The 15800-nt window shown below is 47.8% G+C and overlaps 1 protein-coding gene across 1 annotated transcript in view; it reads left to right on the plus strand.

Annotated features, from left to right (window-relative positions):
- Galnt2 (polypeptide N-acetylgalactosaminyltransferase 2) overlaps nt 1–15800 on the plus strand; it is a 139517-nt gene that overhangs the window by 61579 nt on the left and 62138 nt on the right. Inside the window, exon 2 of the mRNA XM_004640813.3 lies at nt 11961–12054. Within this exon, the coding sequence (XP_004640870.1) occupies nt 11961–12054 (94 nt within the window). The remainder of the gene's footprint in view (nt 1–11960; nt 12055–15800) is intronic.

Consider the following 15800-nt stretch of genomic DNA (forward strand, 5'->3'; position numbering starts at 1 on the left):
TTTCTTTCTTTCTTTTTTTTATAAAATTTTATTCTTACCTGCACAACAGACCCAAGAACACACTTCACTGTAGTTATAGGTGTCAAGAGCTGTTATGGCAGGGCATCCGGATATCTGAATAGGAATGGAATCCAGGGTCACCATCATTGTACACACAAGGAACAGTTTATTTTTTGCCAGCTATCTTAATTCCACCTGTGGCCGGGTTCCCTTTCCCGCGGCCTTCATTTTTAGCTCCTTGAGTTTCTTCTGCTCCTCCTTTTGCTTCTGTTTGAATGCTCTGTCTCCCTCGTCCATCTCCTTGGCCTGTTTCCTGGGCTGCTTCAGGGACTTCTTCTTGACACCTTCATGGCCGGACATGGCGCCCGTATACCCTCCAGAGCCGAGCTCAGAAGCCAGCGACCCGAAACATGGCTGTTTCTAACCTGCTGTAGGCTGTCACTCCAAACTCGTTTCCTGCTTAATGCACTCGAGGATTCAGTACCAGAAGGTTGGATGCTAACTGGAGAACAGACTGTGGCCTGCTGTCGTTGCTGAGCACTTTGCTCTTGGCCGCTTTCCCTTGTACTCATCTGTGAAATGGCCATGATGCACTTTCCTTCCGCCGCTGTGGCTCAGTTAGAGTGAGGCTGTGCACAGTCTCTGGTGCTAGTTAATCTCACTGCAGCCTGGAATGCTAGGTACTCATAAGGCGGCTTTGCAGCCCTGCCCTGGGACCACTTTGGTCAAGGTCCTACTTTGAGTCAGCCCTTGCTGGATTATCAAGCGTGTGCTTATTTAGTTCTTAAATGGAAGATAGGCTTCCTTCCTGTTGCTGGAGGGCCCCAGAGCAGGAGCTGGAGTTCATGTTTAAGGCCTGAATGGCTTGCAGAAGTCACCTTTGCCTCAATGCTCCCGCTGGGGCCAGCCCAGTCTGTGTACACATACACAGATATAAACAGAATATTACAGTGACAAGGAAGATGGGCAGGCCCCACCTTTGTTGGAGTATCTGCGGGGAACTCTATGTGATATGAGGACAAGCTTACTGGGTCTGCCAGCCCTACTGTGTGCAGCATTTGGTTATTCCAAACCCAAGCTGGCCTGACAGTGGGCTGGTCAGACCCTGCCTGTTGCCATGTGCCCAGGGTTCTTCCTTTTGTGTCTTAGCTTTCTCACACCTTTTTTGCAAGCATTTTAGTCTGTACCTAAGGATGTGGGGAACCATGCACATACCTGCATCGGAACACAGAGAGTCCCTTGGTGGTGGCTGGCACAGTGTGAGTCCCATAGAGGTGATGCCACCTTTGCAAACTGGTGACAAGTCACCTGATGGGCTGTCTCAGCTTCACTTTGTGCATGTGGTCACCAGTGAAAGCATTGTCAGTGCTGAGTGTTCCCTTGAGTTAAAGGTCTAAGTGAGTTTAAGTGGCCCTGAGCATAAGATCACTTGGAAGAAAACGGAGATTCAGTAGGTGGACTTCTAATTGCTGAATCTGGCAGTGCCAGCCCATCCTGCCCACATCAGCAGGGACCACTCTGAACTGTTTCTCTAATTCATGGGGGAAGAGACCTCCTGGCCCCGGAGCACTGCTTGGACCTGCCCCTATGGGCAGTGTGGGTGACCCGGCCACAGGCCAGATGCAGTCAGCCGTCAGATGCTGCATGGTTCAGAATTTCAACTATGGCATATCTGTGCTGGATTTTAAAGTTATGCATGAAAATAATTTTAAGAACATAAAAAAAGTTTAGAGAAGTGGAAACAACACTCAACGTATTTTCACTGTAGCCCAGACATTTTTATTTCCTTTCATTTAATTCCAGGCTAATCCACACAGAAAAGCAGTTTTGTATAGTTGTTTCATTGTGTATATAATATTTTGTCTCCTGCTTTTTCTTTTAATATAAGTGTTTTGCATATGTATGTGATCTTTATAATTATAATGTGTAATGGTTGCATGGTATTCTCTCTCTCTCTCTCTCTCTCTCTCTCTCTCTCTCTCTCTCTCTCTCTCTTTTTTTGTTTTGGTACTGGAGATTGAACTCAGAACCTTGCACTTGCCAGGCAAGCGCTTATTCCTTATTCTACTGAGCTGTCTCCCCAGGCCCTGATATTCTCTTAAGGTGTGGTAAGATAACCTTTTTTTTTTTAATGTGGAACTGGGGATTGAACTCAGGCCCTTGTGCTTGCCTTGTGCAAGCACTTATTCTACTGAGCTGTCTCCCTGACCCCCAAATAACCTTTCTGTGTAGAATATTTAACATTTCTTCTGTATTTTTTCTTAAATAGTGCAGTATTTCTGCATAAAATTTATTCCTGGTTTGGTGTTAATTAACTATAGTAAGTTTGTACAAGTCCTAGGATATAACTGGAGGAGGAGGGAGGGAAAGAGGTTCTGTGACCACCAGAACCCAGGGCTGTGCCAGAGGGCTGGAAGCGCATCTCTCCCTCCCTTCCTTATTCTTCCTGCTTCCTCCTCTCTTCCCCTTTCCAATCTCCCCTTCCTTATTCCCCTCCTCTCCTCTTCTTTCCTCTCCTTCCCCACCTCTACCCCCTCCTTTCCTTTTTGTTGTACTGGGACCAGAACCCAGGGGTTTTCACATTGAGCTACATATACTCCCAGCCCCCCAACCCCACAAAGCACTGCGGGAGGGGGAGACAGGAGTCACTGTATAGCTCAGGTTGGCTTAGCCTCTCAAATACTGGGATTACAGACATTTGCTACCACGTCCCACATTCCATTCCTTTCTTTATTTTGAGCCAGGGTCTTCCTAAATGCCTCCATTGCCAAGGTTGGGCTTAACCTTGGCACTGCTCCTAGGGGTGGAAGTGTCTGACATTCTGATACGTATTCCTCACATTTGGGGATGACTGTTCTGCTTAGCGTGGTGGGAATGGGTCTCCTCTGTGCTCACTTGTCTGTACGAGGGACTTGGGAGACACTGATCCTTTGTGGAAGGAGAGTTTAGACTTAATAAAACAGTCCTATGGAGGAGTGGAGATTAGCTAGTAGGCACTGGTCCTCGAAAAAGAGAATGCTAAAGAGGGCATGTGAGATTGATTGATTTAATGTATTTAGTTGTTACAGGGTCTCACTCAGACTCATAGTGATTCTCCTCTTTTCAGCCTCTGCAGCACTGGGATTATAGGCATGCACCACCACGCCCCTCTGTGGCCAGCTCAGCCTGCCCTGGGGGTGGGGCTGGTGTGGCACGTGGTGCCAGGGATGGAGCCTCCATCCTTGCGCTTGCCTATGCAGGCGCTTTAGTGCACTGAGCTATCTCACTGGCCCGACATGTAAGTTTTAAATGAATGAAAAGAAGCAACTGATATGTCATTTACTGTAGCTTGTTCTCCAGAAGTGGCCCCTGCAGCATCACCTAGTCTCATTGGGTACAGGTGGTCCTTTTGTAAGGGGGCCTCACAGGGACATTTCTGGCCTTCAACTGCATTCATTGTGTTTCTGAAAGACCCGCATGGGCCATCATCGTTTTGCTTACTGACAGACAGGGCAGGAAGAGGTGGGGGTTGTGTAGACCTGGCTGATTGCAGGGTGCCATGCAGCACAGGTGAGAGGGCACCCAGGAGCTGGCCAGGACATACCATACCCTTGCCGTGGCCCAAGCTGGGATGCTGTGGTCCTCCCAGTCCCTTGCTGGGCAGCTTCGGGAAGGTCTCCCTTCTGCCCTGATTTCCTTGCCTGTCCCTTCTTCCAGTGTGCAGGCCTCATTCTGACACTCCTGATTAGGAGAACCTGGGGGTGAGCTGTGCTGGGACTGGGTTCCTGCCTCTGCAGAGGGGATGCTGGCTGTAAGGGGCACCAGGCCGTGTGTGAACTAGTGGGGTCACAGGGAGTAAAAGGGCACAGTGGTCCAGGCCAGCGCTGCAGGTGGGTGTGTGGCAAGGACCAGCGTCTCCGGTGCATGCAGGGCTGCAAGTTCTGGTGTCCAAGCAAGCCTCCTGGATTTGAGGATTTGCGGGAAATGCTCAGAAATTTTTCCACTTAGTTTCTCACCCCAGTCCAGGGCCTCATATATTGTTTGGAGACTCATGGTCTGTAGTGGCTCTGCCTCAGCTCACAGAGCTGGCTAGGCTGTGAGGCCAGGGCCTCTGCAGGGGCGCCTACTGGGAGCACAGTGGCATTGCAGCCTCGCTCAGCTTGTGGGCAGCAGCTGGAGCAGCTTGGTGGGGGCATGAACATGGCGGTCAGGCTGCTGTCTGAAGGGACAGAAGCCTGGTGTTGGTTGGCAGTGTGCCCGTGGAGTAGGGAGTCAGGGTGCTGCCAGGTTGGAGATGTCAGCCAGGCATGCAGTTCACACCCTGGCTGCTGCTGTGCTGCTGCCCCGGGCTCTGTCGGCCCCTCTAGGTGCTGCTGCCAGCCCAGCCTCCTCCCGTCTTCTCTCTCACCTACTGTGAATTGCTGCCTTTCCACTTTAAAATACAATCGATTTTTCTGTAAGTCGTAGGGGAAATCTTTTACTGAAACACCTTTTTTCTTGTGAAAAAGACAGTTTAGTCAGATTTGCCAACATGTATCATTTCTTTAAAGAGAAAGTGTTTTAGTTAAAGTTGGGAAGCTCAGAGCAAGGAGTGGACCGCAGTTGAGAAAAAGGCTTCATCTGATGTCCCCCCGCAGGGTGGGGGACTCCTGTGGGTCCCCCAGCACACAGGATCCTGATCTCTCCCACCCCCCAGGAGAGCCGTTTTCTGCTTGTGATTAGGAGAGTGTTAACAGAGTGGCCCCAGGGGCTCATGCGTGGCTGGGGCCTACCTCTTAGGGGCTGCTTCCTACCTTCAGGAAGGGTAGAACTGACTGGTATCAGGGACTCCGGCTTACAGCCTGGAGTGAGGAAAAGCTGCACGTTGATGGCTGCCTGTGCTCCTGTCATGCTGGCTGTCCTCTCCATGGGTCATCTACTATAGGCAGGGGAGTTTGAGTGGATTGGTTGCTCTGGAAAGAGGATTATGTTGTGAAATAGATTACTCTGAGGCCTTGCCCACATGTATCCTAAAGCTGGCTAATCATCCTCATTGCAGAATAGGTTTTAAAGTCAGCACTTACCAAGCGTCTTATACCTTAATTCCCTTGAAGGGAAAGGAATTGGAAGGGCTGAAAACTGCCATTAAAAATGTTAGGCACCCTGGAAACACATAGTTGACAGGAGTTAGCCCAAGAATGTTGAATGAAATAATTTTCCTTTTATGTAAATAAAATCTATGCACACATTTTGTGGGTTTTTTAAAAAATAAATTTATAGAAGGATTGGGAGCATTGTAGAAAGCTGTTTAATAGCCACATGTCTAGTTTGCTAGTTACTGAAGTCTTGCATTGGTAGGGTGCATATGTGTCAAAGAACCAATGTGGTTATGTTACTGTTAACCCACTTCCTGCTTTATTAAGACTCCTGAGTGTTCCCTGCCCTCCTGTCTGCTCAGCCGCAGACCCAGGACATTGCATTTAGTCTTCCTTTCTTCTCAGGCTCCTCTTGATCTTGACTCTCTTTCTTAGACTTTTCTTCTGTGGTTTTGTTGTCATTCGGTTTGGGTTTTTTATGACCTTGACAATTTGGAGGAGTCATGATCAAGGATTTTGTAGAATGCCCCTGAGGTGGGGTTTGATTAATATTTTTTCTCATGGGTAGACTGCGTTATGGGTTCAGGAGATAAAGAACATAGAAGTAAAATACACATTTTTCAGCAAGTCATTGAAGGAATTCTTTGTGGCTAGGAAAGGAAGAAGTTGCACCGCTGGGACTTGGAAAATGGTGGACTCCTGAAAAATGCCCAAACTGTCAGAGCCCTTTGGAAAGGGATTATTGCATTTCTGATTGTACTTGGGTTAGTTTCAACCTGATGGCTTTAGGGTCCACCCTGGGGGTTGGTGAGGCATGCTTCTAGGTGTGTCTGGATGGCTCATGGAAGCATGTCCTTGGGCTCTGTATGGCCTCTCCCTACTTCTGCTTTGCCACTCTTCCTCTGCTCTGTGTCCTGGCCACCATGAGCTGAACAGCGTTGCTCCCTACGTCCTCTTGCCATGACATCTCTGCCTTGGAGCCAGTCTACAATGAACTGAAACTGAGAGCAGATTAAACCTCACCTCCCTTAAGTGTTGAGCATTATATCTCAGTGCTGAGAAAGCTTTGGCTTGGCAAGGGAGCCCAGTGTCTCAGTGGTGTCATACCTTGTGGTTATGGAGTCCTGTCATTGTCTCCTTGCAGGGACAGGATAGTTGTTTTTTAGTGATGTTAGATATCAGGACCTGATGCCTAGAGAGGCACCTGAGTTGTCTGAGGTGATAGAGATAGACCAGCCGTGCCAGTATTCTTCCAAACCTTCCCTGATGCATTTCAGGAGCCAGAGGTTCTAGACTCAGTGGGTAGGGTTGCTGGTGGCCACTGCATCTGAATGTGGCTTCAGGAATTTAGAGGGGAAGCTTTGGCTGGAATGGAGTGAGTACAGGACAGCATATTAGGCCCTCTACATGCTAGCAGGGGTCATGGCCAAGAGGTACAGCAGCACCTGTAGTTCATGACCTTGATACCATGGCTGTGCAGTACCTTTTTCTCTGAGCACAGGGTAGCATAGGCAAGGGGTGATCTTTACCATCATGCCTTTCTTCTTGGTGAGTGCAGATGTGTGTGTGAAGTGGTTTGACTCTGAGCTCAGGAGAAGCGTTATCAACCAGGCAGGAGCCAAGTGAGTGCTTTTGTGTGTACAGGTGGGATAGGGATTTTAACTGCTAGCTGTGCCCTTGAGCCACCGGGGGCTGCCTCAGAGACCCCCCCTGGATCCTGTCCTCAGAGCACTGATGTTGTGGCTGGGGCAGGACCAACCTTGGAACTGGTCTATCGATCCTTGCTGTACCCACACCCAGTTCTGTCTTTATATCCTTTGAAGCTCAGCCTCGTGAAAATTCCTGGAACAGTTAAAGCATCTGTTGTCCCTTCAGCTGTGCCCACTCCCCTCCTCCAGGGACAGAGTGGGAGGGGTCACTCCTGCCTTTCCCACCACTGTGATATCAACCAAGGCTTTAGAGCAGTTTGAAGGATCCGTGAAGTACATCTGTGGCCGCTAAGGTGTGTTCCCTTCCTATACCCATGGTGTTAAGGAGGGAAGTACCACTCTTCCTTCTCAGCTAAGTCATTGTTTTCAGTGGAATCCTTCATTTAGAAGCAAGACCTAGTCTCCTCTCTGTGTTAGAGACCCTATGTGTAAAGGATGGGCCAGTGGTCTTGAGAGGCACTTGCAGTCCTTCCGGGTGACCTGCAGTGCCCAGCTGCAGGGCCTCCTCGGCAGCCTGGGACCCTTTTTCCATCTGTTGGTTGACTTTAGGCTGGTGGCAGTGTGGCAGTGGATAGCCTCTCAGAGAGGCCCTGTAGGTGTCTTCCCCACCTCCTTAGCACGTGGTCTGAGGAGCAGGGCACTGCCAGTGGTCCTCCAGAGGCTCCATGGACCCCTTGGGGGTGACTGTGGCTGGCCACTGAGTTCTTGTTCTCAGCTTCCTGCTGATGTGCCTTAAATCCTTTTGAGTGAACCCTGTTTTGATGAGTTCATCAGTGAGTATCTCCTTTTGAGGGAAACCTGTTTTATCACCTCTCTACCCTATCTGCCAACCTTTTTTTTTTTTTTCTTTGTATTTTAGGGAAGGGTCTACAGGGTGTTCAGGATCTCACTACTCAATTGGACTTGTAGTGATCTGTCTATTTACAGTCTCCCAAGAGCTGGGATTATAGGCACATGCCACCACGCCCAGTCTCAATTGCCGTCTCAGCGCACCCCGGAGGCAGGGCTGGCGCAGCAGGCCAGGGGATTGAACCCCGGGCCCCTGCACCTGCAGTCTGACTTTTTAAAGTGCTGCTATATGGATTAGCTGTGGTGGCAGTCACTCCCCAGTCATTAGCCAACAGCAAAAGGTAGACAGTTGATGAGAGTGGAATCAGATTTTCACTCTCGGTTATTTTTGGTTTCTCCTTCTAATCTGTGTCTGAGCATATGGGCTAGTAGCTGAAATAATTTAACAGTGACAGAATGTATTTCAGCAGGGCTGACTTAAAAAGTGGCCTATTTTCTTTTTGCTTCCATAGTAATATTTTTATATCTCTGCTAAAAAATATGTTAGCCACTTAAATTGTGTGAAGGCAGCCTTGGCCATTTAATAGCATATGTGGTGTTTGCTCTGTGTTTTTCACCTGGATTGTGTGTTTAAGCATGTTTTTGTGTGTTGCTTTGTGATCCAGACATGTTAGCACAGGTGGTCATTGTCTTTACGTCAGACTCGGAGAGGAGTCAACATGGGAAAAACTGGCCCTGTGACTCAGGTTTGGGCTCTGTGCATGGGTTTCCAGTAGAGCAGCACCCCACCTGCCGAGGGCGATCTGGACAGTCTGCTAGTGTAGCGTTTTATGGCATTGGTAAATGTAGTGGCTTTAGGTCATCTACACATCAGTTCTTTGATGGCCCTCTTCTCAAAGGTAGAGTCAAGTTCCACTTCAGGGGGCGCTGGGCATGGGGACTGGGTGAGGAGAAGGTGGTGGGAGGGACAGTGACTAGGTCGTGCCAGACCCTCTGTGTCGCCTTGCTCTTGTGTGCCACCCTGTCTGCTGTGTGGGACAGCCCCTGTGTTGGGGGGTTTCTCAGTCTCTCGACGCCTCTGGCAGTAGTCATGCTCACTTTCTGTTCATCCTTATTTTGGAACAGACACAATTGTAGGTGGAATTGTAATGAAGGATGTTCTTTTAATAATGATTTTTGGTAAAATGACCTACTACATCTGCTGTTTCTGAAGATAATATCAAAGGCAGGGGAGATAGCTCAGTAGAATAAGCTCTTGAAAGTGCCTGAGTTCAATCCCCAGTTCCGCAAAAAAAAAAAAAAAAAAAAGATAATTTCTTTAAAATGTCTTTGGCATCATATGTGCTTGGAGACAGGGCATGTGGCACCTGTGCCATCTAATCGTGATGGTGAGAAGAGCTGCTAGTTCATACCCTGGGTTTCACACAGGGCCTTAATTCTGGCTTAGACTGCTTATTCTGTGTACCACGTAAGAAGAGTGGACAGGATCCTGTACAGATGCCTGATAACCATAACTACCAGGGTGGTTAGTTAGTGGGAGGAGGGAAGCTCAACTTCTCATTGTCTGGGAGTGAATCCCAGTGCCCTAGTTCAGGCCATCTGGCTCTTTCTGGGAGTGGCACATGGATGTGGCCGGCACTCCGGTTCATGTGGTAAAGGCACACAGCCAACAGCCTCCTCCACGTGATGCGCCTTGATTTGGCTGGCAGCAAATCCCAGACCTCTGGCACAGTCTCCCCAACAGAGCTCACCATTCTGTGAGAACTCCTGGCCCTCTTTGCTGCACATGTTTCTGATGCATCTAATCTCCCTGTGGTGTCATATCCTTCCCCCACCCCACCCCCACTCTGCTTTCAAGGCCAGGAGACAGAACAGAGCCTGGCCCAGGTCCTGGGAACCAGAGCAGGTTTACAGGATTACAGACTTTGAATTCACTGCAGCTTCTGATCCAGTGTAAACCACACAGTCCTTTTCTAATCTCCGCCAGTTCACACTTGTCACAGCAAAGAAGAACTATCTGTCAATGTGTCATTTTCCTCCTAAAAGGAGAAAGCACTCAGCTGTTGGTGCCCATCCTGGATGGCAGTAGATCCTGGGTGTGAGCACCTTCTCTCATGTACATTTGCATCTGGTACTTTGCCATTTTTAGGCAGAGCTGATGCCTGTGCCTGTGGGAGGGCTGTGGAAACACCTTCCCCTGGGAAGTGGGCAGATCCAGGGAGAGCGGAGTAAGCAGGACAAGGACTCTTTTCAGCTGCACTTGTTTTTGAGCAACTACATTTTGTGCTCTGGGGAAGCAGGAGAAATGTGGGACAGCTCTGGGGCCTGCCTAGGGCCTGGGATCCTCTGGAATACCACACACTTGCACACAGCGACTCTGAAAGCTCTCCAGGTGCCTGTGGACTCATCTGCTTCCGAGAGCACTGGGCCGACTGGGCCAAGGCAGTTTCAAAGAAGCTGTTAACTTACAGAAACCACAGCACTGGCCACGTGTGGCTGGAGCCAGGATGCACCTCCTTCATCCCAAGTCCCTCGAGTGTGGGCTCCTCCTGGCTGGCTGTGCTCTGTCCACTCGCCCATCTGTCTGATCTCTGCTCACCAGCAAGAATGATGTGTGTACCCAGAGCCCCAGTGCCACCTCCCGAAGTTAAGGCTCCTGGTGGTCTACACCATAGTCAGCGTTGTCAGGTCCTGCCCCGCAGCCATTCGTATTACTTCTCAGAGACTAGCTTCAGCGCCCCAAACAAGTAGTTTAACCTCTGTGATCTGGAGTCCTCATTGTAAGGCAGGAGCCATGAGATGCCAGGGTTGCTGCTGGCTGAACAGTGCCCCTGCAGGACACCATTTCTAATCCTGCCTGGTCTTGTGCACAGCATGGGTTTGTGGCGGGTGTGGCTCTTGGGGAGGCTGGAGAAAGGGAGGGCCCCCTTTGTGGGAAGAAAAAAAAATGTTGCCTTTTGGGGAAGCTGATAGTTGACCTGAAAAGCTTGATTTGGTAAATGCCAGAGATAATGACTTGATTATAGAGTCACAGCCCCAGGGGCAAGATTGGGTTTTGGTTTCACTCCACTACAAGGTTAAGTAGTTTGATTCAGTAGACAGTATATGTTGGATGCCAGATGCCTATGGGGGAAAATTATCAGCCACAAATACTACAGGCAAGTGACAAAATAAAAATCAGTGCTTAATTAAGAGTTCACCAGTGTGACTCTGGCAGCCTCGTTAACCCTGCTGATTGAGCCTTCACACAGAGTCCTGCTGCTGAGAAGCTGTTGGTCAGTTGCATTCTCACACTGCTGCCTTTCACCAGGGCTGCTGTGAAACCACTGTCCTTAGTAAATTGGAAGTTTATTTATAGCAGATGGTCTCAAAAGCTAGTTACACGTATCTTTTCAGAACCTCTTTAAAATGGGGATGCAGATGTGTTCCAATACATTTGCCATTGTGTGGCTGAGGGCCTGAGAAGAGGCCTCAAGCCCAAAGCAGGGCCAGGAGCCTGGGGGCCCTGATTCTGCCTCGTGTTTCCTTCTGGCAATCTGAGTTAGGTCTGGGCTGCTGCCCTCTAGTTGTACTTTTTGAGCGTCAACAGAGCAACCTGTGGCCCAGGTCCTGAGGACCTCCCCTTGTGGATACTGCTTTATGTGTCAGAGAGTCAGTAACATGTAAGGCTCATGGCCCACACTGGTCTTGAGGGTGGTGGGTGCCGGCTGGTAGAAACCTCAGGAGGACAGCAGCCAGGGCCACCTGCTCGGGAAATGACCAGAGAGCAGTGCTGTGCCCATGCAGTGTTTCTGATTTGGATTATATATAGAAACCTTTTTTACTTTACTCACAGAAATCAGACCCAAGTGAGTGGAAAATGCGTTTAGTTCTGTGGTCATGGAGCTGTTATTTAATGTTGATAAATTAGAGCAAATTGTTTGCCCAGATGAGTGGGATGAATTCCATAGGAACGCAGCGCTTGCTCGAGTTTTGCACTGGTCCTAGCTGCAGCTCTGTTCCATGGAAGTCCTGCTGCGACTCCTGGGGCCTCCCCCTGTTATATAGTCTGTGGGATTAAATAAGGTCTGTTAACACCTCTGGTGGAGTTCAGAGGGGCCCGGGGTGGGGGCAGGGGCACCATGAGCCATCTGAGGGAACCACCTGCGTGTCAGAGCCTCTGACCATCTATATTGCTGTCTTCCTTACCCTCAGAGCCCTGGGGGTTCTGCCGAAATCCTTACATGGTGGAAAGACCACACCCTGCACCTTCATCACCTAATGACTCTGCAGTGGGGCCATTAGGATGGGCTTTCCCTGCCCACTGCGTGTCCCCAGAGCTGGCATCAGAAGACTCAGAATGCATGGAACTGATGATTGAAGGCGTGCTCAGAACCAGCAGACTCACTTGGTGTGTTTGTTTCCCCAGGAGGACTGGAATGAAATTGACCCTATTAAAAAGAAAGACCTTCACCACAACAATGGAGATGAGAAAGCACAGAGCATGGAGACCCTCCCTCCAGGTACTATCCCAGGGCCCTGTGCCCACGTCACTGAGAGTGGCCTGAGTGTAAGGCATGGAGCTGGCGTTCCTAGAGCCAGTTGGACATGGCTTAGGGCACTGCTTTGCTTTTTCTTTTGTCAGCTCCATTTGGGGGTGGTAAAATTAAAAGTTTAGTGAGAGGTGACCCAGATTTTTTGAAAGCAAAAATAGAATAAAACAAAACATAGAATGTATGTGTTCGTTCATGAAAGACACACTTGGGTTTTAGAGCAGTTTTAGGTTCACAGCTGTGGAGGGTTTCCATGTGCCCTGTCTCTCCACCGATCCAGCCTCCCTCACTTCTCACATCCTGCACAGAGAGGGACATTTGTAATAGACCACTGACCCATATGGCCTCCCAGTCATGACTTGGAGTTCACACTGGGGCTCATTCATAATGGTATATGTTCTTTGGGTTATATTATGATTTGTATCTAGATGTTGCCCAGAGCTTCATGTACTCATGGGTAGGACTTTTGAGGGTGACGGGATTATGGGGCGTGTGATACGAGATTAGTCCACGGACTGGCTGATCACAGTTCTCATGTGGATGATGAACTTATTAAAGAGGGAAGACCTATGCTGGGTGTGGATAGCACCAATCAGTAGATCTGGATAGGATAAAAAAGGAAAGGACCGCTCGCTACCTCCTGCCTGTCTTGCCACTAGCTCTTTCCCCTGTGCCATGCCCCTTTGCCATGCCATCCTGTTTTGGAGCCAGCTAACTGTAAACTAAAACCTCTATAAACTGTGAGCTAAAGTATACCTTTTCTCCTTTGACTTGTGGGTGTCGGGTATTTTATTCCAGCAATGAGAAAGAAAGTAAGGGCCGGGGAGATAGCTCAGTGGAATAAGAGCTTGCCTGGCATGATAAATGGATCCATCATTATCGTATCACAGAGCAGATTCACTGCCCTGAAAATCCTGAGTGTTCCCCTGTCTATCCCTCCCTCCTGTCACTCTTGGGAACCAGAGGTCTTTCTGCTGTGTCTGTGGTTTTCCCTTTTCCAGAATGTCATACAGTTGGAATCATATAGTGTGGAGCCATTTCAGATTGGCTTCTTGTACTTAAGGTTTCTCTGTGTCTTCTGGCTTATTGGGGCATTTGGCTTTAGCAATGAATAATATTCCATTGTCTAGATATACCACGGCTTATTTTTCCATTCACCTTGTGAAGGACATCTTGGCTGCTTCCAAGTTTGGGCAATTATGAATAAAGCTACTATAAATATCTGTATGCAAGTTTTTGTGTAGGCATAAGTTTTCAAATCACTTCAGTAAGTATCAAGGAGCACAGCATATGGTAGGAATGTGTTCAGTTTTAGAAGAAATTGCCAGACTGTCCTCTGAAGTTGGCTGCTCCATTTTGCACTCTCACCAGCATTTGGTGTTGTCAGTGTTCTAGCTTTTCTTATATGTGAGTGTGTAGTAGTATTTCACGGTAGTTTAAATTGCAGTTCCCTGATAACATTTGTGGGGCACCTTTTCACGTGCCTCTGTCATTATGTCTTTAGTGAGGTTATCAGGTCATTTGCTCCTATTTTGAATGGTGCATTTTTATTTTATTGAGTTTTAAGACTTTTGTATATAAACGTACAAGGGTGACTTAGTTATTTTTCTCGTTGCTGAGACACAAAATTAAGGGGGAAAGGTTGATTTAGCTCACAGTATGTAGGGGTTTCAGTCCATAATCAGCTGGCTCCTAGGCAGGGAGGCTTCATGGAGGAGAGCAATTCAAGACGGGCAGAAGGCAGCAAAAACAGGTGTGTGTGTGGGGGAGACCTCTTTCTTTACTTATAGTGTATGCAAGGCTGCCTGCCATGAGGTGGGTGTAGGCCTCAAAGCCTTAATCCGAGCTCTGCACTGTCTAGGTTCAGTGACCTCTGCACAAACCCTGTGACCACATCAGGTTTTGGGAAGACATCTAGACAGAAAGCATAACACAAGGTAAAAATCCTTTACCATACACTTTTTGCAAATATTTTTTTCAGGCTGTGGCATATCTTCTTATTTTCTTAATGTAGTATCTTTCCCAGAGCAGAGTAGTTTTAGATTTTATTGAAGTCTAGCACATCTATTGTTAGATGGGTCATGCCTTCAGAGTTGTCTAAAAAGTTGTGAACAGTGCTGTGCCGGCTCTGCCCCCAGGGCACGCTGAGCTGGTGATTGAGACTGGGCTTGGTGGTGTGTACCTGTAATTGCAGCGTGTGGGAGGCTGAAAATAGGAGGATCACTACAGTCTGTGTAGTGAGACCCTGTAGACCCTGTACTAAATAAAGTTTTTAAAAAGTTATAAACACAAAGTCACCTGGATTTTCTCCTTGTTACCTTCTAGGAGTTACAGTTTAGGTTTTTTAAAAATGTGAGGGATGTAAGGTCTGTGTTTAGACCCACGTAGTTACCTGTGTACATCCACTTGTTCCAGGCTCATTTAGTGGAAGGATCTTATTCCATTGTATTTCGTGTGTGTGTGCGCACGCATGCGTTAAGACATAGCCTGGCTAGGGTTTGAATTTCTGATTGTCTTTGCTTTCCCAGGTGCTGGAATTACAGGCATGCATCTCTGTTCACTGACTGTGGTTTTGTTCTCTAATAATGCCTTTGTCTAGTTTTGGCATTACAGTAACGCTGACCTCATAGAAGGATTTAGGAAATATTTATTCCCCCATCTTCTGAAAGAGATTGTAGAGAAATGTTATGACTTCTTTAAAGGTTTGGTTCAATATACCTATGAATACAGCTAGTACTTTCTGTTTGGGAAAGTTATTAATACTGTCTTCCGGGACTTTTATAGAGTAAAGCCATATGTGAGGTGGGTCCAAGGTAGTGGAGAACAGCGGAACTCACTTAGGTGGACATAGTTTTGTGGGACAAAACTATGGTCAACCAATGAGATTACAAGCACCATTGCTCAGGTAAAATTGCTTAACTCCAGTACCAAATGGGGAAGTGAGTCATGTAGCAAGCGGGCATGAATCTGGGACAGAGTCTCTTCCTGCTGGGGGTTGGGTTAGTGACTCATTTGGGCTTTTTCAAGGTGATTGATACCTGTTTAGAATGTCAGTCCCTGATACTCATCCCTAGGGAAGTATGTAGCTGTATTTGTTTCCTTTTTTGCCTTGAGGTCTGGCCCATACAAGAGTGTCTGTCTCTTCCAAGTTGCAAAGTCATCTTGTCTTTCATATTGTCTCCTTGAGGGACTGACTCTGTCTGTCTGCCTGTAATATTTCTATCTAATTCAGCTGCCTACAACATTCCCCTTCTAAAGTAAGTAACCTGAATTGCCGTGAGGGAACCATGGGCGATGATGGCTTTGGCTTCTTCAGGCTGAAAGGAATCAGTAGTTGTTGACCAGCAGTCAGAGATACTGTCCAGAGTTTCTGCCTAAAGGCCCTCAACAGATACCAGGCATTTTCATCTTGAGTAGGTGGAATAGCTTTAAGTCTAGAGGAGACAAAGCCAAAGAAAGTATTAAACATGCATGGACCAAATAATCACGTCAACAGGATAATTATGAATATAGTCAAAGATTTGTGTCAAGTAGACAGTAATGTCTTCCCGTAAAAATGATAAAAATAGGTCCAGGGGGCCTCAACATCTCATATACCATTGATTTGATATCTTTTAAACAGCTGTTGAGACATTAGCAGAAGGATCTGAAAGATAAGAACCTTTTTAAAGTTTGTTATAAAAAGACTCTTCAGAACGTTTTGTAGGTCCGTTAGC

This window comes from Octodon degus, unplaced genomic scaffold (genome assembly GCF_000260255.1).
Source record: "Octodon degus isolate 3935 unplaced genomic scaffold, OctDeg1.0 scaffold00127, whole genome shotgun sequence".
NCBI lineage: Eukaryota > Metazoa > Chordata > Mammalia > Rodentia > Octodontidae > Octodon > Octodon degus.